Below are 22,614 nucleotides of genomic sequence, written 5' to 3'. Positions count from 1 at the left end.
ATAAAATAATATTTATCAAAACATTTCATCAAGAGATGCATTTTCATTATATAATCAAAACTCGGGATGTCATGTTCCGTTACAGACCATAGTTTAAAACCTGTATAGCATGTTCAATCAATACATGTTCCACATAACACATGGGGCACACCCATATAACACGTATTCCAAAGAGAATAAATCAGATCTATGAGATAGAAGAAAGTGAATACACATTCACGCATATAACAACAAAATTATACACATAACACGTATTTCGTATAAAATACTTCATAATTATGCGTTAGAAGAAAGTAACTACACACTCACATGATCAGAAGATGATCAGACAGCACTACGACTTGAAGAAGTAGTATTCTTCAGTAGATCTGGAAGATCTTCACAAAAATCGGGCTCCTCGCGAGCAGAGCTTCGGCTCAGGAATCACACTTCTCGGGATCTTCGGGGCTTCGGAACTTGCTTCGGGGCTCAGGAATATTATCGGGGCTTCGGGGTATAATTGGCACACAAATTGAGGAAAAAACTAGAGAGAAAGTAAGAAATTGGCAAAAGAATTAGGCTGCCCTCGCATGCCCTTTTATAGGAGGCTAAGGCCTCGCAATACGCTGGGCGTACTCCTTTACGCAGGGCTTACTCCTCCGAAGTCGTCACTGCATGTGTCATCGGAGCACTCGAGTGCGAGGCGTTGTCATGCTTCGCTATACGCTGGGTGTACTTCGGATAAGTCCGGTGACTCCCCTTCGGATAATATCGGAATTAAAGATTAAATAATAAATATTAATTATTTAAAAACTTTGGAAATTCATATCTTCTTCATACGAACTCCGTTTTCGATGTTCTTTATATCCACGCGTAGGTGAGACTACGCTCTACAACTTTCGTTTAGACTCCGTTGGCTAATTTTGAATTTATTTTTATTATTTATTTTTAGTAGGCCGGGACAGGAAAACTCCGTTATAAATTCATAACTTCTTTATCCGACATCCGTTCTCGCCTATCTTTTTATCGCTTCGCTACCACTAACGAGATCTTCGATTCTCGTTTAGATTGTTTCGGCTAAAAACCGCTCGATCTCAAATTGAGTATTCGGGTTGCATATTGCTAAGTCGAAACTTCAGAAAACCATAACTTCCTCATACGAAGTCAGATTTGGGCGTTCTATATATATTTGGAAACCTCGTTTCGGCCATTACAAAATTTATGTAAAGATATCCAATTTATTTTACATTTAATTTTTGATGCTTATTTTTATTCTTAATTAATCAAATCACATAATTAAGCAAATAAGCACAAAACACATAATACTCAAATAATACACTTCTATTATTTCAAAACGGGTTACAAAGGTTAACCTAGACTATTATATCAACATTAATGACAAACCTAGAAACACAGATGTTACAGTTCTGTCCACCTTAGAATGATTCCGTCCCCGGAATCACACATCAACAAACAAATGCGGATAGCGACCCATCATGTCACTTTCCGTCTCACAGGTGAGATTCCGCCCATTCGTGTGTTTCCATCGGACAAGCACTAACTCGACCATCTTGCGTCGCAACTTATTAGTCTTTCGGTCAACGATTGCCTTTGGTTCTTCAATCAACCTTTTGTTGTCATCGATTCTCAACTCCAAAAGTGGAATCATGTCGGGAACTTCTCTCGTGAACTTCCTCAAATAACACACATGGAAAGTGTTATGAATTTCATTCAGTTCTTCTGGTAGTTCGAGCTTGTAAGCTTGGTTCCCAATCATCCGAAGAACTTTAAACGGTCCAATAAACCTTGGACTTAATTGTCCCCTTTTACCAAATCTTATAAGTCCCTTCCATGGCGAGACTTTAAGCAAAACCGAATCTCCAACATCAAAAGTCATCGGTCTTCGCTTGTTGTCAGCATAGCTCTTTTGACGATCCTGAGCTGCTAACATTCTTTCCCTAATTATTTTCAACTTTTCAGCAGTTTGATGGACTATCTCCGGTCCCATAAACTGCTTTTCCCCAGCCTCAAGCCAACAAGACGGCGACGACACTTCTGTCCATACAAAGCTTGATAAGGTGCCATCTTAATGCTCGAGTGGAAACCATTATTGTAGGAAAATTCTACCAAAGGTAAATGTTCATCCCAGTTACCTTGGAATTCCAGGGTACATGCTCTCAGCATATCTTCAAGTGTTTGTATCGTTCTTTCGCTCTGACCATCAGTATGCGGATGGTAAGCTGTACTTAAACACAACTTGGTACCCATTTCCTCTTGTAGACTTTTCCAAAACCTCGAGGTGAAACGGCTATCACGATCCGATACAATCGTTAACGGAACACCGTGAAGTCTCACAATTTCCTTCACATAAGAATTTGCAAGCTTTTCTATAGACCATTTCTCCTTGGCTGCTATGAAATGCGCACTCTTGGTGAATCGATCAACGACCACCCAAATCATGTCGTGACCACTTTTTGTTCTGGGCAGTTTAGTGACAAAATCCATAGCAATGTCTTCCCACTTACCCATAGGCACAGGCAATGGTTCTAAACTCCCGTATGGTTTTTGATGTTGTGTCTTGACTCTCGCACAAGTCACACACTCGGCCACATACCTTGCAACATCAAGCTTCATTGCCGGCCACCAGTAGTAGGGTTTCAGGTCCCTATACATTTTAGTGCTACCAGGATGAATCGAGTACATGGTCTTGTGAGCTTCTTCCATCAGAAGATCTCTGACTCCTCCTGTCTTAGGTATCCAAATCCGATCTTGGAACACCTTCAGTCCATGACTGTTTATACCGAACACCAACGTTTTGCCCAAATGTTCTTCCTTTCAGTCATTCTTCTCAGAAGCTTCCTCTTGAGCTTTCTTTATACTTTCCACAATGGTCGAGACAACTTCGATTCTCAACGCTCTTGGCCTTTTCCTTTCAAGATTGAGTTTCCGACTGAGAGCATCAGCAACAACGTTAGCTTTACCAGGGTGGTAAAGTATCTCACAGTCGTAGTCCTTAAGTAACTCTAGCCAGCGTCGTTGCCTCATATTCAATTCTTTCTGATTAAAGAGATATTGGAGACTCTTATGATTAGTGAAAAGTTTGCACTTCGTGCCATAGAGGTAATGCCTCCATATCTTCAGAGCGAAAACTATCGCTGCCAACTCCAAATCATGAGTCGGGTAGTTCTTTTCATCCTCTTTCAATTGTCGAGACACATATGAGATCACCTTATCTCTTTGGGTCAAAACACAACCCAATCCAACCCTAGACGCATCACTATAAACAGCGAAGTCTTCAACTCCATCGGGTACAGAAAGTATCGGTGTCTCACATAGTTTCTTCTTTAGCTTCTTGAATGCTTCTTTATGCTTATCACTCCAAGCATAAGTAGCTCCTTTGTGGGTCAAAGCTGTCAATGGAGTAGCGATCGAAGAAAAGCCTTGGATAAACCTTCGGTAATATCCGACTAATCCCAAAAAGCTTCGGATCTCCGTGGGACTTTTTGGTTGTTCCCACTTCATCACAGCCTCAATCTTTGCTGGATCAACTATTATCCCTTCTTGGTTGACCACGTGACCCAAGAATTGGACTTCTCGAATCCAAAAATCACATTTGGAGAACTTTGCATACAGCTTCTCCTTCTTCAAAACTTCTAACACTTCTCGCAAGTGTCTTCCATGCTCCTCTTGGCTTTTCGAGTAAATCAGAATGTCATCTATGAACACTATCACAAATTTATCAAGGAACATATTACAAACCCTTTTCATTAAATCTATGAATGCCGCTGGAGCATTGGTTAGTCCAAATGACATAACCAAAAACTCGTAGTGTTCATATCGTGTTCTGAATGCAGTCTTCTCTATATCCTGCTCTCTTACTTTCAGCTGATGATATCCTGACCTTAGATCGATCTTCGAGAAATAGCCCGAACCTTGCAATTGATCAAACAGGTCATCAATCCTTGGCAACGGGTATCTATTCTTTATCGTTGCTTTATTCAGCTCTCTGTAATCAATGCACATCCTCATGCTCTCGTCTTTCTTCTTTACGAATAACACCGGAGCTCCCTAGGGCGATGAACTAGGTCTAATGAAACCTTTGTCCAATAACTCCTGAAGTTGCATCATCAGCTCCTTTATCTCCGTTGGTGCTAATCGATAAGGTGCTTTTTCTATTGGCGTCGTCCCTGGTAACAAGTCTATTCTAAACTCCACTTGTCTATCAGGCGGTAATCCGGGAAGATCTTCGGGAAATACTTCCGGATAATCACATACGACAGGAATGCTCTGCATCGCCTTTTTCTCCTTCTTAGCATCGATCACGAATGCTAGATACGATGTACATCCTTTGGCCAAACACTTTCTGGCTTTCATCAATGAAATGATTCCATAATTTACTCTACGTTTATCTCCCATACACCATAAACGACTCTTTCCCAGGTGGGTTTACTTTTACAATCTTCTTCTTGCACAATATCTCAGCGTCATTGGCGCTAAGCCAATCATTCCCAACACGATGTCGAAACCATTAAGTTCTATAGGCAATAATTCCTCGTGGAACTTATTCCCATTCAAGTCAATTGAGATGTTTTTCATACGATAGCTAACAGGTACAAACTTGCCACTAGCAACTTCGACTAATAAGGCATTATCTAGTCTATCAATAGGCAAAGCTAGTTTCCTACCAAATTCATGCGAAATAAAGGAGTAGTTGGCTCCAGAATCAAATAAAATTTGGGCAGGCAATTTGTTTACGAGAAAGGTACCTGAAGCGACATCAGCTTCATCTTTAGCAGCTTCCAGTGTCATCTGGAATGCTCTCGCCTTCGGCTTCGGCGGAATGTTGGGTCTAGCTGCCACCTTCTTCTTCGGGCAGTCCCTCGACATGTGTCCCTCCTCACCACAACCATAGCAAAATTTCTTAGTGAGGGTGCATTCATTGGCATAGTGCCCTGGCTTTCCACATTTGTAGCATGTGGCCACTACCTCACATTTTCCATGATGCTTCTTCTTACATTTCTCGCACCACTTGACTTCGCCTCCACCTCCCCTCGAACCAGACTTCGAGAACTTTTTTTTTGTTGGACCCTGAAGTTCCATCGAACTTCCTCTTTTCACCAACATCTATCCTTTCCAGACCCTTTTCCTTCTGCTGGGCCTCCACATTCTTAGCTGCTCGAACAACTATTTTCAGAGTAGTTGCCATCTTGACGGTCGGACCAAAGTCGGCATGCAGTCCATTAGCAAACCTCTCAATCTTGGAGAGTTCCGTTGGCACTAGGTACGGAAATAACTTCATTTTCTCAGTGAATGCAGTAGCATAGTCATCTATGCTCATCCTCCCATTCTTCAAGTTTTGGAACTCATTGTTCAGATCAATCAGATCTATCTCTGAACAATACTGCACCCTTAATTGTTCCAAGAACTTCTCCCATGACATTTTCAGGGCTTCTCCTCGTGGCATAGTATCTGCTAGCAACTTCCACCAACTCAAGACTCCAGTCTTCAGTTGTCTAACTGCAAAGACAGTCTTCTATTTGTTGCTACAGTCGCAACTTTCAAATACCATCTCCATTTCGGAGATCCAATCCATAATCTCAACAGGCTTTGGGCTTCCAGAAAGACTTTGTAGCTTGGCGCCCAAGATATTCTTGTACATTCGCCCATCCTTATTGTTTCTCCTTTCCAGGTCGTTCCTTCTTTCTCCTTGAGTCCCAACTTGACTCATAATGCGACTATTGTTTCCTTCCTCCGATTGCTCGGGAATCAATTCAGGTTCCTCGATGGGCATGATAGGTTCGTCCCTATTATCATGCAACATCTGTCGCATATCATCCCTTTGTTCGGCTAACATAGCCCGAATCATGGCTTGCACCCTAGCCATTGTTATTGGTTCTGGTGCTGCTGCTACAATAGGTATTTGCTCAATCACTGGTGGTTGATTCCTGTTTTCATCCGCGTTTCTAATGCCACTCCTTGTTCTCACCATGTTTGATCTATACACCGAATAAGGTGAAATTAGATCATCTTTCACGATAAAATTTCAATTCATCCTTATTACTCCAAACGATTACCTGCTAGTTCTAATAACGTAGACATACACTTAGAATCCTACACACATAAGGTTTCCAGATCCGGTCGGCAACAGACCATAGATCCGAACAAATAATATCATATATGGCAACATATAACATTTAACACATAAAAGCATTTTAGGCAGCTTCCTAAAATATACTAGTGCTCGTGTCTGAAATATAACAGACATACATCTAACAACCTTCACTTAGCATTCTAAGTTTAAGTCTAGAAATCCTACAAATTCCTAGTTCGCTTAAACTAATGCTCTGATACCAACTGTGACATCCCCGGTATCTCGGCCAGAAAAGACCGATTTCATATATGCTTTTTAAAATAACTTCAGAGTAAATCCTTTTGATTTAAAAGAGTTGTGGAATTTGTTCTCAAAACAAAATATAATAAAATAATATTTATCAAAGCATTTCATCAAGAGATGCATTTTCATTATATAATCAAAACTCGGGATGTCATGTTCCGATACAGACCATAAAGCATAAACGATAACATTACAAGTCATTCAACAAATCTATACATATACAGACTTGTAAACAAAACAACTCGATGATTCATCCATCTTATGCCCTTGCGCGACTTCCTGTAATACAAATAAAACTGAGTGGGTTAGGCTTGGGAGCCTGGTGAGCATATAGGGTTTTCAACCCACAATAAATAAATTATATTTAATTTCACCAACCAACAATAACCCGAGTACCCATTCCCGTTATCCTCACTTTACGTCCCTAAAGCAACATCTATCTCAAGGGACCTAATCTAGGATTTTCATCAGGACAGACATTACTACTAAGGGGTTTCCTCAACAATAGATATCCTCAAGTCAACCATGAGGGGGATAGAGTACACCGGTGAACACATCGTTCACAACACCTACAGGTTATGAACCTACTAGCATTCCACAAGACTGTCTAGAAAGAGTCCGTGGTCGTTATCCATACTCCGCTGAATAACTAGATCAACAACAACAACATCGAGGCCTCTCATCTGTTTATCACACATCAACTATCTACCCATGTTCTACCCAACATATTAGTAGAAAAAAATATATATTTTTATACATAGTTTAAAACCTGTATAGCATGTTCAATCAATACATGTTCGACATAACAGATGAGGCACACCCATATAACACGTATTTCATAAAGAACAAATCAGATCTATGAGATAGAAGAAAGTGAATATACATTCACGCATATAACAACAAAATTATACACATAACACGTATTTCGTATAAAATACTTCATAATTATGCGTTAGAAGAAAGTAACTACACACTCACTTGATCAGAAGATGATCGGACAGCACTACGACTTGCAGAAGTAGTATTCTTCAGTAGATCTGGAAGATCTTCACAAAAACCGGGCTTCTTGCGAGCAGAGCTTCGGCTCAGGAATCGCTCTTCTCGGGATCTTCGGGGCTTCGGAACTTGCTTCGGGGCTCGAGAATATTACCAGGGCTTCGGGGTATAATTGGCACGCAAATCGAGGCAAAAACTAGAAAGAAAGTAAGAAATTGACAAAAGAATTAGGCTGCCCTCGCATGCCCTTTTATAGGAGGTTGAGGCCTCAGAGTATGCTGGGCGTACTCCTATATGTGGGGTGTACTCCTCCGAAGTCGTCACTGCATGCGTCATCGGAGCACTCGAGTGCGAGGCTTCGTCATGCTTCGCTGTACGCTGGGCGTACTTCGGATAAGTCCGATGACTCCCCTTCGGATAATATCGGAATTAAAGATTAAATAATAAATATTAATTATTTAAAAGCATCGGAAATTCATATCTTCTTCATACGAACTCCGTTTTCGACGTTCTTTATATCCACGCGTAGGTGAGACTACGCTCTACAACTTTCGTTTAGACTCCGTCGGCTAATTTTGAACTTATTTTTAGTAGGCCGGGACAGGAAAACTCTGTTATAAATTCATAACTTCTTTATCCGACATCTGTTCTCGCCTATCTTTTTATCGCTTCGCTACCACTAACGAGATCTTCGATTCTCGTTTAGATTGTTTCGGCTAAAAACCACTCGATCTGAAATCGAGTATTCGGGCTGCATATTGCTAAGTCGAAACATCAGAAAACCATAACTTCCTCATACGAAGTTAGATTTGAGCGTTCTATATATATTCGGAAACCTATTTTCGGCCATTACAACTTTATGTAAAGATATCGAGTTTATTTTACATTTAAATTTTGACGCTTATTTTTATTCTTAATTAATCAAATCACATAATCAAGCAATTAAGCACAAAACACATAATACTCAAATAATATACTTATATTATTTCAAAACGGGTTACAAAGGTTAACCTAGACTATTATATCAACATTAATGACAAGCCCAGAAACACTGGCGTTACAGTTTGTGTGTTGGTACATTGGGGGAACATATTAAGCTTTGGCTTAGAGTTTCAGTTAATGCGTGATCGTGCACATCTTTTTTTTTTTTTTTTTTTATTATATTGTGTCTTGGGAAAACTCTGATTTTGAATAAAATTTTTGAAACAATGGATTTGTAAACACTTTATGGATGAAATGGGTTGTTTTTGAAAATTTTAAATTTCTATAATTTTGGGGTGTTACAATACTATACACATTGGTGTTACAATTTCTTTTAGTGGGAGCTTGTTGCTGTTTTATGTTTTATTTAAGAAATAATTAATTTTTTCTATACATGGATTCGGTTAATTCCATCATTAGTTACATTTATTTGAAGTTTGATCTCACTTGAAGCTAATGAGGAACTCATAGGAAATCTCTTTTGATTTCAAAATCACACACTAATGTTTAATCTATGTCATTTAATTATACATGTATATGTGACCATTGATGAGTTTAATTATATAAATTTTAAGGAAGACCACTTTGATCCTATATTATTATGATCAATTGACGAGATTGTTTAAGGGTACCAATACTGTATAATATTCATTAAAGCGCTTATATATATATATATATATATATATATATATATATATATATATATATATATATATATATATATATATTGATGATGTAACGACCCAATTTTCATGTCCAAAAATTTCATTTTTGATTAAGTGATTTGCAAAACATTTGTAACGAAATATCAACCGATCATATCATTTCATAAAAACATGTCTCTTGTCTAAAAACCAAATCAAAGAAAAACATAATAATGTCAGAGTACAATTCCCAAAATAACTCATAGTGCGGAAAGCAATGTGTGTGTCTGATGTGCCTCTACCGCACCAGCTCCTTCCCCTTCGCTAAAGAGGTACCTGAAACCAAAACTGAAAACTGTAAGCACGGAGCTTAGTGAGTTCCCTTATCGTGCCACATACCATACAATCACATAGCATACATACTGCCAGGCAATTATGGGGTGCCCGACCTACCTGGTACGTCCATTTTGGGGCGCCGACCTACCCGTACGACCATTCTAGGGTGCCGACCTACCCATGCGGCCATTTTGGGGTGTCGTCCTACCCGTGTCAAGCCATTATGGGGTGCTGACCTGCCCGTCGGTCCTAACAACCGACCCTCGGGGACTATTCCACTCCCTACTGCTACTATCACATATATCATAACATAAACATATTATCAGACATATCCGGGGTGTCCGAACTACCCTTCGGTCCTAACAATCGAACTTGGGGACTATTCCCCTCGTACTAACACTATCACATATAACATATCATGCCAGCATATAAACATATCATCACGTACTGTCAGACATATCTTGGGTGTCTGACCTACCCTTCGGTCCTAACAACCGAACTCTACTACTATCACATATAACATATCATGCCAGAATATAACATATCATGTAGTAGCAAACCTAGATGAATATCACATAGACAATCATCTAACATACGACTCCTACTGGTGGGCCGACATTGTGGCCGTAGACCCACAACTACTGGAAGGTAACTCACCTCGAACAAGTAGTTGCTGATAATCCATGTGGGAAGTCTCTGTCTGCTGCTGCTCTGGAAATCCTCCGGCTACAATCCCCCACAAACACTTAGTCAGAAACTGACATCTACTCTTAGGGTAAAATGACTATTCTACCCCCAATCAAGTCCAAGCCAAAGTCAACTTCAAGTTGACCCCACTCGCCGAGTTGGGCCGTCAACTTGCCGAGTCCCTCACCCTCATATGAACATCACATGAAAACTCATCCGACTCGCCGAGTTGATGAACAACTCGTCGATTTCACCTTCATCTGATGAACAAGTTCTGTCCTCGACTCGCCGAGTTGATGAACAACTTGTCGAGTTCATCTTCATCCTTAAGAAGATTGCCTTGGACTCGCCGAGTCCCATGAATTCCCAAAATAATGGCTTGGCCCAGAACGTTGGGTCACTCCCCGGGACTCCCTAAAACCTTTCCACACTCAACTGGGTCCTTTTGACCCTCAACTGATATGCGACAAAAACTTTAGACTCGTCGAGTTGGTCACATCCACTTACTAAATCTTCGATTTCTGATGTACAACCCTTGATCAAAAGATAGATCTATGCTTCTACAATCGATCTAGCACGTAAAGTTACAACCTTTACGTGCTTGCATGAGACTTTGAGCTCAAAAGGTCCTAAAACAAACTCTTACAATGCATGGGGCCTTCTTTGAGTGCAAAAGCCACTCATTTCTGCCTTGTAACCCCTCTAAGGACCCAGATCCGAAACATCAACCTCAAACCATGCTTGCAATCATGGTTGGTGACCAAAATGGCTTAAAAAAGCCCTAGAACTCCACAAAATGGGATCTATGAAAAGAACAAAAAAGGTATATACTTTATACCTTCTGTAGACTGCAAATGATGCTCAAAATCGGATCCTTCTAGCCTCCTCTTGATCCTTCAAGCTTTTCCTTCCTTCCTTGGGTCACAAAAACACCAAAATCACTCCAAAAGCCTTAGATTGCTTCAATAACGGCTAGGGTTTGCTGTGGGGGTCTTCTGGGAGCAAATGGGACGAAGGAGGCCGAGTTAAGGTGTTTAAATAGGGCGCAAACCCTCGGATTAGGGTTTTTGTCCAGACAGGGCCTACTCGTCGAGTCCGGGACCCGACTCATTGAGTCCACTGCTTAAACCCCGCATCTGATCCCGCTTCTACTCGGCGAGTTGGTCCTTCAACTCGCTGATTCCAAGGCCAAAATGCAAAATATTTTAAGGACTTAATAAATGAACACGTACCAAGAACCAGGTGCTACAGATGAAATGGTCCAATAATTATCTAACAATCTTCCACTGGACAAAGAATATATATATATATATATATATATATATATATATATATATATATATATATATATATATATATATATATAGGAGTATGATCAAATGACAACACAAAAAAGGTTGAGAATGGGAGAACAAAGTATATTCATTTGCGATTCCATGTATTCATTTGTGGAGAAATGATAAATTTTTACGCCTTTAATTTCAATTGAAGAGAAAAAGCATATTCATGTTGATTGTGCGTAAAAATTTATCATTTCTCCACAAATGAATACATGGAATCACAAATGAACATACTTGTTCTCGCGTTCTCAACCTTTTAGTGTTCTCATTTGATCCTTTCCTTATATATATATATATATATATATATATATATATATATATATATATATATATATATATATATTCTTGGTCCAGTGGAAGATTGGAAGATTGTTTGATAATTATTGGACCACTTCATCAATATGTATATGTTATCATTAAAGCCGATTATTTTGATAAGAATATAAATTGTTGATGGACCGATATATAGGATATTCGATTACTTTTGTGGGATGAGTTCGCGGTATGATTTAAGATCCTCAATATCTCTTTCGTCTCTCACATTAGGTTATATCTACATCTATATATACATGTGATGAGGAGCATATAAAGATACATGAAGATACACTAAGAAATTCGTATGGGTTATTTGTGGTGGATTTTAGAGAGTTTTTGAGATTGAGTAGAAAAGTCATTCCACTCTTCACATACGAAAATCACAAAGTATGTATGTAATCGTCCTATCAGGTTTTCTTTTGACAGATTCGAAAATCAAGATCTATAGGTATGTTTCCGTGTTTTATGTTTTGGTTATCAAAATAGCCAACACTCCGTGGATAAATCTTTGGCCATTTTATAATCGTTATACTTAAAAAATTCCATCAAAAAATAAATTTGTGGGAAAAGTTTACTCACAACCATTCTACACATAAACAACTTCAAAACCAATCAATCAATAGCGGATCCTCTTTTGGGCCAGCGAGGCCGTTTTGAGTTACCAAAATGACTAATTAGGTCTCTCTTTTTTGAGCTCAATTGCATGTAACATGTAATAAACTTCAACCAATAACTTAGAATAATTCATACATATAATATAGTTTATCAACTTCAGTAAATAACTAATGAAGATAGTAAGTAACCAAATTACAAAAAATCCAGAAAATCATGGAAAGAATCAAAACAAACTTAACCTTGTTTCATTAGGAAACTATATATATTTAACTCTATAAGAAAACAAAAAACCTAATCAAATTTACAACTCTTTTAACTCAAGCTTTGAGTTTTAGAAACAATAAACTCTGAAAACGTAATCCGGCCACTGTAAATATCCAAATCTCACCGGAAAAATAACCATGTCGCCTAATTGTTCACCTCCTTCACTGGAAGCTAGCCGGACTTTCTACTTCTTTGTGTGCTCTCTATCTTGCTGAAAAAAGTCTCTAGTATCCTCTCTGCCGGTGTAAAAAACTTATGGTAGTCTTTCTCGTTCATTCTTATTTCTTTCTCTCAATGGTTTCGGTAGTTATAACTTACACAAAGAAGAGGGGATGGTGGAGTTTGAATCTAGATAATTGATATGGTACAGAGCAAACTTTAAAGGCTAATAAGTTTTACTTTACTAATACAAAAAAAAAAAAAATTTTACATATATATTTTATTAATTTATTGGAAACACAAGAGTACATATACGTCGTTGTTGTATATTGAGTGTGAAATAACTAATGAATAATTTTTTACTATTTAACAGAAGAGTTCTTTGAATATATTTATTAGTCCAACTAGAATAGTTCTTTGAATCTTTGAATATATTTATTAATCCAACTAAACTAAGGTTTTCCTTAAACTTCAACGAAAAATATAAAGATTGTTGATCAGGTTACCATTAGGGCGGCTAGAAACTTCGTTGTTCATTCTCTAATCTTCAAGAGTCTTTGAGTCACCATAAAAAAATCGGTATTAGTTGAAACTTGCAGATCAAGATGTTAACAGTGAACCCACCATTATGTGTAGCTTGTAATATTTTATGCATTGGATAATGCTATTTAGCCACATTTTCAGGTGCCATTTCCACATACATTATTCCCTACGCTTTTGCTTAATCATGAGTTCCTCTTCCTCGACTTCCTTATCTCCACTACATCAAATTTCTTTTATCATCTTCATCGTGTGTTCTTCCTTGTTCTTCTTCGCCATGTCTGAATCAGTGAACTTCGAGTTCCCTGATTTTGTCGCCGACCAAACTAATATAGTGTATTCAGGTGATGCCAAACCTTCAGCTGGTGGAGCCATCGAGTTTAACAGAGTCAATGAAAGCGTCTATCGTGTTTCCCATGCCACGTATGCAGATGCAGTACACATATGGGACAGCAAATCTGGGAAGCTCTCGAATTTCACAACTCACTTCACTTTCATCATCGAGACACAACCTGGGATAACCCCTGGCCATGGATTGTCGTTCTTTCTTGCTCCAGTTGGCTTCCAAATCCCACCCAACTCAGGTGCTGGTTACTTAGGCCTGTTCAACTCAAGTTACACTAACTCGTACCAAAACCAAATAGTATTCGTTGAGTTTGATTCATTCTCAAACATCTGGGATCCGGGATTTCCACACGTGGGTATAAACAAGAACTGGCTTACATCAGCTAATTACACTGCTTGGAATGCTAGTTTGCACAGCGGGGATCCTGCTGATGCTTGGGTCTCTTACAATGCTGAAACTCAGCTGCTGAACCTGTCTTGGCGATATGGGGCTGATAACACTTCTGGAGAGAATACGAGTCTTTCATATCAAGTTAACTTGAAGGAAGTTCTTCCGGAGTGGGTAACAATTGGATTCTCGGCTGCCACTGGTAATGCAATCGAGAGACATATCCTTCGATACTGGAAGTTCAATTCAAGTTTGAATATCGATGATGAAAATGAAGATAGGTCAAAGAAGATGAAACTAGCAGTGGGAATAACGATCCCACTCAGTGTTTTACTTGTAGGAGGTATAGTAATCTTTTGGAGAAAAAAGAATCATCTTCAAAGGTCACAAGAGACTGTTGCTTTGACATCCATGAACGATGATCTTGAACGAGGAACAGGACCTAGAAGGTTTTCTTATCAGGATCTCATTTTAGCTACCAACAACTTCTCTGATGATCAGAAGTTAGGCGAAGGAGGATTCGGGTGTGTCTATAAAGGCTATTTATCCCGTGATGGCATCGCAATAGCAGTCAAGAAGATTTCACAGGGTTCAAAACAGGGAAAGAAAGAGTACATAACCGAAGTGAAGATCATCAGCAGTTTAAGGCACAGAAACTTGGTTCAACTCATCGGTTGGTGCCATGACCAAACACAATTCTTGCTCGTCTACGAGTTTCTGCCAAACGGAAGCCTTGACTCTCATCTATTCAACAAAAGAAGTCCACTTGAATGGACTGTGAGATACAAGATCGCTACAGGTTTAGCTTGTGCGTTACTCTATCTCCATGAAGAGTGTGAACAATGTGTGGTGCATCGAGATATCAAAGCAAGCAACATCATGCTTGATTTAGGATTCAATGTGAAGCTTGGAGACTTCGGATTGGCTCGGATCATGGACCATGAATTCGGTATACAAACAACTGGCTTAGCTGGAACTCTCGGTTACATTGCTCCTGAGTACGTGTCAACAGGGAAGGCCAGTAAAGAGTCGGATGTGTATAGCTTTGGGGTGGTTGCATTAGAGATTGCTTGTGGGCGAAAGGTGAATGATAGAGTTGACCAAAATTCTGATCTTGGATTGGTGCAGTGGGTTTGGGATTTACTTGGAAAGGGTCAGCTGCTTTCAGGTGTGGATCAGATGATGAGAACGGAATTTGTTGTGAAAGAAGTTGAATGTTTGATGATGGTGGGGCTATGGTGTGCACATCCTGATCGGAATGTGAGGCCTTCCATCAGGCAAGCAATTCAGGTGCTCAAGTTTGAGTCTGCACTACCAAATCTTCCGGTGAAGATGCCGGTGGCCATGTACTATGCAGCACCGGTTGCATCTGTAGTTAGTTTTAGTGGCGGCACGATGACCAACAATAGCATGGATCTGGTACGATGAACCAAAATATATGTACAAAACCGAAATCGAAACATTCTATATACTGTAGTAGGTTCTTATTATGGTGTGCTTTTTATATGTTGCTTGCTATATTAATTAAATCACAGAAGTTTAATAGGTTGATAGATGGTATTTTTCATACCACTCTACCATCTTTTTTTTTAAAGAATCTATTGAAATCTACAAAATATTTATAGAATAAAATTTATGACATATTTAATAATTAAAAGTTTAAAATGTTTATGTTTTCTCGTTGAAGTGATCAATAACAATCGAACACAAATATATAATACAAAACTATTTTTTAGTGCGATAGATTTTTTAGGTTAGGTGGGGGCCAAAAACCACACCTTTAAAACACATATGTACTAATAAAACAATGAATCACACTAAAAAATCGACCAAACTGTGGTTACCAAAAAAACGTGGATGAAGTCCAAAATATTTTCAACTTGTACCGTTGGTACAAAATCAAAAACTTTTTGTGGTTTTGGTCGTTGAAAAAGCTGAAAAGACTATTTTACCTTTTCAATTTCTTTTTTCCATTTTTTATTCATTTTAATTCTTTTTAGTTTGAAATTTAATAATAATAATAAATTAGACTGTAACGACCCAAAAATTTTTGTTTTAATATTACTAAAAATCGCGACATCAACTATTAGATAATAAAACCATAAATTGTATGTCTCAAAATGTCATAATAAATGTATCAACTCAAAACTGAAGTTAATATCATATCAAAATATCTAAATAAAACTCCCAGGAATAAACTGCAACTGTGGTGTGTGTCATGCCATCAATTCGAGCCCTTCCCCTTGCTTGTGGAAGTACCTGAAACCAAAACTAAAACTGTAAGCACAAAGCTTAGTGAACTCCCCCAAACTACCACATACCATACAATAACATATAAAGCACATACTGGGCCTTGCCCACTGCATCGGACCGAAATCCGGACTAACTGGGGCCTTGCCTCCTACATCAGACCGAAGTCCGGAAACTGCATCGGACCGAAGTCCGGACTAACTAGGGCCTTGCCCCCTGTACCGGACCGAAGTCCGACTAACTGAATTGTAGCGAAGTCCGGACTAATTGGGGCCTTGCCCCCTGCTTCGGACCGGAGTCTGGCTAACTGCATCGGACCGAAGTCCGGACTAACTGGGGCCTTGCCCCCTGCATCGGACCAAAGTCCGACTAACTGCATCAGACCGAAGTCCGGACTAACTGGGGCCTTGCCCCCTACTTCGGACCGGAGTCCGGCTAACTGCATCGGACCGAAGTCCGGACTAACTAAGGCCTTGCCCCCTGCATCGGACCGAAGTCCGGCTAACTGCATCGGACTGAAGTCCGGACTAACTGGCTGAACATGGCATAGCATAATCATAACTACTAGCATAAACAGATATAATGTATACTGCATCGGACCGAAGTCCGGACTAACTAGGGCCTTGCCCCCTGTACCGGACCGAAGTCCGACTAACTGAATTGTAGCAAAGTCCGGACTAATTGGGGCTTTGCCCCCTGCTTCGGACCGGAGTCCGGCTAACTGCATCGGACCGAAGTCCGGACTAACTGGGGCCTTGCCCCCTGCATCGGACCGAAGTCCGACTAACTGCATCGGACCGAAGTCCGGACTAACTGGGGCCTTGCCCCCTACTTCGGACCGGAGTCTGGCTAACTGCATCGGACCGAAGTCCGGACTAACTAAGGCCTTGCCCCCTGCATCGGACCGAAGTCCGGCTCACTGCATCGGACTGAAGTCCGGACTAACTGGCTGAACATGGCATAGCATAATCATAACTACTAGCATAAACATATATATTGTATAGTGCATCGGACCGAAGTCCATAACACATAACACAAAAAGATGCTTGAATCACAAAGACATCAAGCACACTGAACTTTTGCATCGGACCGAAGTCCGAAAACTACTGCTAACTAGACAGATCGGCATTGTGGCCACAGACCCGTTCTTACTGTAAGGAAAACTCAGCTGAACTGCTGAACTCGGCCAATAACCCTCTAGCTGCTAACCGACAACTCTCCGAAATGTTGCTCCTCTAGCTCCCTGAGCAACCAATACTAATAACAACACTTAGACTAAACTGTCCTCCCGGGATCAACTAAGTCAACTTTGGTCAAAGCCCTAGTCAAAGTCAACCTTCCTGATCGACTCTACTCGCCGAATCAACCCATCGACTCGTCGAGTTCTTATACTCAGAAAACTCCCGTAACACGACTCAACTCGCCAAGTTGCCGCAGGACTCGTCGAGTTGAACGATCTCAGAATTCCGTCTTGACCAACTGATTGAGTTGCCAACCGACTCACAGATCCGAAGCTTAACCAAAAGAGGTTGGGGTTCTGCGACCTGACTTGCCGATTCCAATAACAGACTCGCCGAGTGCAAGGCAATCTTTAACAGACTCGTCGAGTTGTTCTTCCAACTCGTCGAGTCCATGCCCATCTTCATATGACTCACCGAGTCCACACAAGGAACTCGCCGAGTCTCTTTAATCCTTCATCCATACAGAGGCTTTTTGAGCCATGCAGGGGCTCCAATCTATAGATCCACTCTTCTAGGGCACAAGCCCCACGTAAAGTTGCAAACTTTACGTGAAACCAAGGAGTTAAAGGTCCAAATCACTCTAGGGCTAGGGCTTAAGACAAAGGGGCTTTACCAACAACTCTTTGACTGATGCTTCATGACATTCTAGACCAACACAAGTCTAGATCTGAAGTAGCAACCGCAAATCTAAACTCCAAACCCAAAATAGATCTCAAACATACCAAAATGGCCCCAAATCTCATTCATGAATAGATCTAGATGCAAAAGAGGGAAGGTAACAGCTTATTATGTCCAAAGATGTGCCCAAACTGAAGTAGATTTTGGATCTACACCACTCTCTTGATGCAATCCCTTTTGATCTTCAAGTTTCTTCCACTAGAAACAACTTCCAAAGCTTCAATCTCCCTCCAAAGGCCTCACACACACGAGCTTAGGGTTTTCTGGTTCTCAAGGGCAATAAGGAGGCTGAGAGAAGGACATAAGTCATTTAAATAGGGTGCAACCCACGAGATTAGGATTTTTCTCATTCAGCACCAACTCATTGAGTCCAGCTTCCGACTCGGCGAGTTGGTCTCTTAATTCGCGACCCAAAACCCGCTCCGAATCGGCGAGTAAGTAGACCTACTCGTCGATTCCCTTCTTCAGTTTACACTTTAAGCCCTTAACTCAAACTTCTAAAATTTGGGATGTTAGAACTCTCCCCCACTTAAATTAGGCTTCGCCCTCGAAGCCTACTGTAGTATATGCTTTCGAACTGACAACTTGCACTGCATAATCCGAATTCCCAAATAAACCAGGTCCTTCCAAACCCTACCACTGCACCCCTTTTTAAAATAACTTCTTCTCGCGTGGCATCCTTGCCAAAACTCGATGCCGACCACCGGCCTCAAAGTCAACACATAACAACCAAGTATCACCTGATCATACTGTCCCCTTCCTGACATGTAACACCCATAATCAGAAAGACCAAGAAAAGCAAAGAAAGGGCTCTAATTCAATAGTCAACTCGTCGAGTCCAAGGAGGAACTCGACGAGTCAGAGCGGGATCCGGGGTATAAAGTAAGTGATCGACTCGGCGAGTCGGCTAGTGAACTCGGCGAGTCTGGTCTGGGCGAGAAAAACCCTAATCCCAGAGGTTGTGCCCTATATAAAGCACATTATAACCCACCCTGAGCCTCTTTACTCCCCTTTTTAGTTCCAGAAACCCTAGAATCGAGTGAGCCTTCATTATATGAGAGAATAGAGCCTTAGAGGAGAGAATCTTGGAGAGGGGCTTGAAGATCAAGGGCTTTGCTGCAAAGGAGTGGTGTAGATCCGGGATTTACTTCAGTTGGAGCTTTCATTTGAGGTAATAGTCTGTTGCTTGGGCTTATGTGCATCTAGATCTATCTTATGTTTGAGTTTTGGGCATTTTGAGTATGGATGAGATCTATTTCGAGTTTGGAGTAGATTTGAGGTTGCTACCTCAGATCTAGATTGGTAATAATCCAGAAAGTCATAAATTTTAGGACAATAAGTTGTTGGTGAAGCCCATTTGTTACAAACCCTAGCCTTAGAGTGTTCTAAGCCTATAACTCCTTGGTTACACGTAAAGTTTGCCACTTTACGTGGGGGTTAGGCTCTAGAGGAATGGATCTATGGATTTGAGCCCCTGCATGGCTCGAAAAGCCACTGTATGGATTAAGAACTGAAGAGACTCAGCGAGTCACATGGGTGTACTCGACGAGTTGTATGAACATGAGCATGAACTCGGCGAGTTGGAAGAACAACTCGGCGAGTCTTTTGAAGATTGCCTAGGACTCGGTGAGTCTATTCTTGGACTTGACGAGTCAGATTGCAGAACCCCCAACCTCTTCTGGTTAAGACGCCGATCAGTGAGTCGAGTGGTGACTCAGTGAGTTGGTCAGGACAGGACTCGGAGATCGGTAGACTCGGCGAGTCGAGTCGCGAATGAAAGGATTCTGAGCGTATGAACTCGGCGAGTCAGTAGGTAGACTCGGCGAGTAGGGTTGACCTGGAAGGTTGTCTTTGACCAGGACTTTGACTTTGACCATAGTTGACTTAGTTTGACTTCTAGAGTTCAGTTTGAAACTAAGTTTTATATTGATATTAGTAGCTTGAGAAGCTAGTGGGGCAGCGGTTCAGAGAGTTGTCGGTCAGCAGCCAGAGGTTTATCAGCAAAGTTCAGCAGTGCGAGGTGAGTCTCCTCACTGTTTGTATGGGTCTACGGCCACAATGCCGGCCCATGTACTTTTGTATGATAGGAAGACCCAGGGGTTAGCCCTAGGCATTATGCATGAAAGACCCGGAGGTGGCTCCTGGTACACAGTATGTTATAATATATGATAGGAAGACCTGGGGGTTAGCCCTTAGCAATATATAAGGAAGACCAGGAGGTGGCTCGTGGCGCACTGTATGTTATTGTGTATGGAAGACCAGGAGGTGGCTCCTGGCACACTATATGCAGAGTAGCCTAGTAGAGTAGTATGTATAGTTGTCTTTGTGATACTTGCATGAAAGACCGGGGGTGGCCCTTGGCACTTGTTTGTAAGACCCAGGGAGTGGCCCCAAGCTTGACCAGGAAGACAACGTGCGGCCCGTGGCATAACAACAAGACTATGTTTGGCACATAGCACCTTGGCAAGACTATGTTTGACACATAGCACCTGACTTGATTATGGATATGTTGGTTATGTATGGCTCTTGGCTATATATGGCATGTATGGATCAGTTGGTTGTATGGTATGTGGTATCTGGGGAACTCACTAAGCTTCGTGCTTATGGTTTTTAGTTTTGGTTTCAGGTATTTTGTTTTCAAGGAAAGGAGTCGGCTCGATCGCAGCGCATCACACTATGTTTCCACACATGAGATCTTTGGGATTACACTCTGATATGGTTTTATGATAATATGTTTTGATTACCGACACTTGGTTTGTCATGAGATATTATAATGAATGTTTTTATACTGATGGTTTTATGTAATAACTTATTTAAAAATGAAATTTTTGGCCTTGAATTTTGGGATGTTACAAGTTGGTATCAGAGTCTTGGTTTGAGGGATTCAGACATACCCTTAGGTGTGTCTGAACTCAAACTAAGGGCTTGGTATGAAAGTTTTCAAGAGGAAAACCATTTTATAAATTAGTTTGAAAAGAATCTGAAAGGAGAAAAGGACTTTGAGATGAACAAAGTGTGTGATGCGTGCAATCAGCCGAGCTCAAGTAAGTTTACCCCAGGATACCCATACAAGTTATTATTATGTTATCAGTTTCAGTAGAACAGCATGCTAGAATAGGACTAAGGATCTAGGAATGATGCCTTATATGCCTGCTTTATGTGCTTCAGCTTATGAGGATTGCATGCTAGTATTGAGTAGACAGTAATAGGATAGCCTGTTTAGGTTATGCCTGATTATATGAGCTTAGCATCGCATGCTAGTACAGATTCTTATTGTGTGGATAGAATTGTTTGATTATGTTCTGGTTAGATTTCCATTTTGTATGAATGCTACATGCTTTGTGCTTTGTGGGACTCTGGGTGATGAGAGTTAGCTATTAGGTGAAAACGCCAAGTCACATGTGATCAGGGTGGAATAATCTTAGAGTGTTGGATTTGGTCCTATTGTGCAACTCTCGTCTGAGTTTAACCGTTGTAGGGACGAGTCTATTACTCGAAGGATTATCTGAGCCTCATCACATGTGATGGTATTCAGGTAATGGCTAATTGGCATTACAATGAGGCCTTTAGTAGCTAAGGATTGGTTGTGGGTTGGAGGTTACCCTAGGGCAAGCCTAGGGTGAGAGTAGTGCTGGGGAGCAACGTTAGTAGTAGTGAAAGGGACTTGGTGAAATTGAAGCAACCCTTGAGGAAAGTACGGATATATGTGGAAGGTAGTGTGGGCCCGTACTACTGGAAGCAGAGGATCTGTACTCGAGTCAAGGAGGGCCGAGATGGAACCAGAAATTTTGGATAGTGTGTGAGACCTCTCAGGGTATGTTTTGATCCGGACATTTATGTGTTTATTTCCAGTATGGTGACCAAGTGACATGGAGCAGGAGGTTTAGGATCTGGGTCAGGATTGGGATCGGGTGCAGGGTCCGAGCATGCGGATGAAGGGTTACGCAAGTTCATCACGTCTGAGATTACGAGAGGCATCCTTGAGGCGACCCCGGTCATTTTCGGGTCGATCAAGGAGGGGATCATTGAGCTGATGGAGGATCGCCTCCGAGCTTTCAGGAGTGATTTGGCGTCTGGCCAGGAGATTACGCGCACACTGTCCTTCAAGGACTTCAGAGGGAGTGGTGCGCTGGATTTGCACGGGGTAAAGGACCCCATTGCTGCCAGCAGATGGATCGCAGACATCGAGTCTGTGCAGCTGACAAGCTTCTGCCCGGAGGGGTCGAAGGTCCGCTTTGCGGTGGGATGTTTGAGAGACAGAGCCATAGACTGGTGGGAGTCAGTTGGTGATTCCTTGGGAGCCACAGCCATTGAGGCTCTGACCTGGCCCGACTTTTTGACCAGGTTTAAGGTGGAGTTTGCACCGGCGGTGGAGCTTCAGCAGTTGACCAGAGAGTTCCTAGACATGAGACAAACGACATAATCGGTGGTGGAGATTACCGCCAAGTTTTGGGAGAGGGCC

General features: G+C 41.1%; 1 protein-coding gene across 1 annotated transcript; it reads left to right on the top strand.

Annotated features, from left to right (window-relative positions):
• The first annotated feature begins 13,405 nt into the window (after positions 1-13,405).
• LOC111908537 (L-type lectin-domain containing receptor kinase IX.1) lies at positions 13,406-15,599 on the top strand. The gene has a single exon (XM_023904353.2). The coding sequence runs from the start codon at positions 13,438-13,440 to the stop codon at positions 15,409-15,411; it is 1,974 nt and encodes a 657-aa protein (XP_023760121.1). The 5' UTR covers positions 13,406-13,437; the 3' UTR covers positions 15,412-15,599.
• The last annotated feature ends 7,015 nt before the right edge of the window (positions 15,600-22,614 follow it).

This window comes from Lactuca sativa, chromosome 6, assembly GCF_002870075.4.
Source record: "Lactuca sativa cultivar Salinas chromosome 6, Lsat_Salinas_v11, whole genome shotgun sequence".
In the NCBI taxonomy this organism is placed as follows: Eukaryota; Viridiplantae; Streptophyta; class Magnoliopsida; order Asterales; family Asteraceae; genus Lactuca; species Lactuca sativa.
The sequence above is the reverse complement of the archived record's forward strand: the minus strand, read 5'-3'. Positions and strand labels throughout refer to the sequence as shown.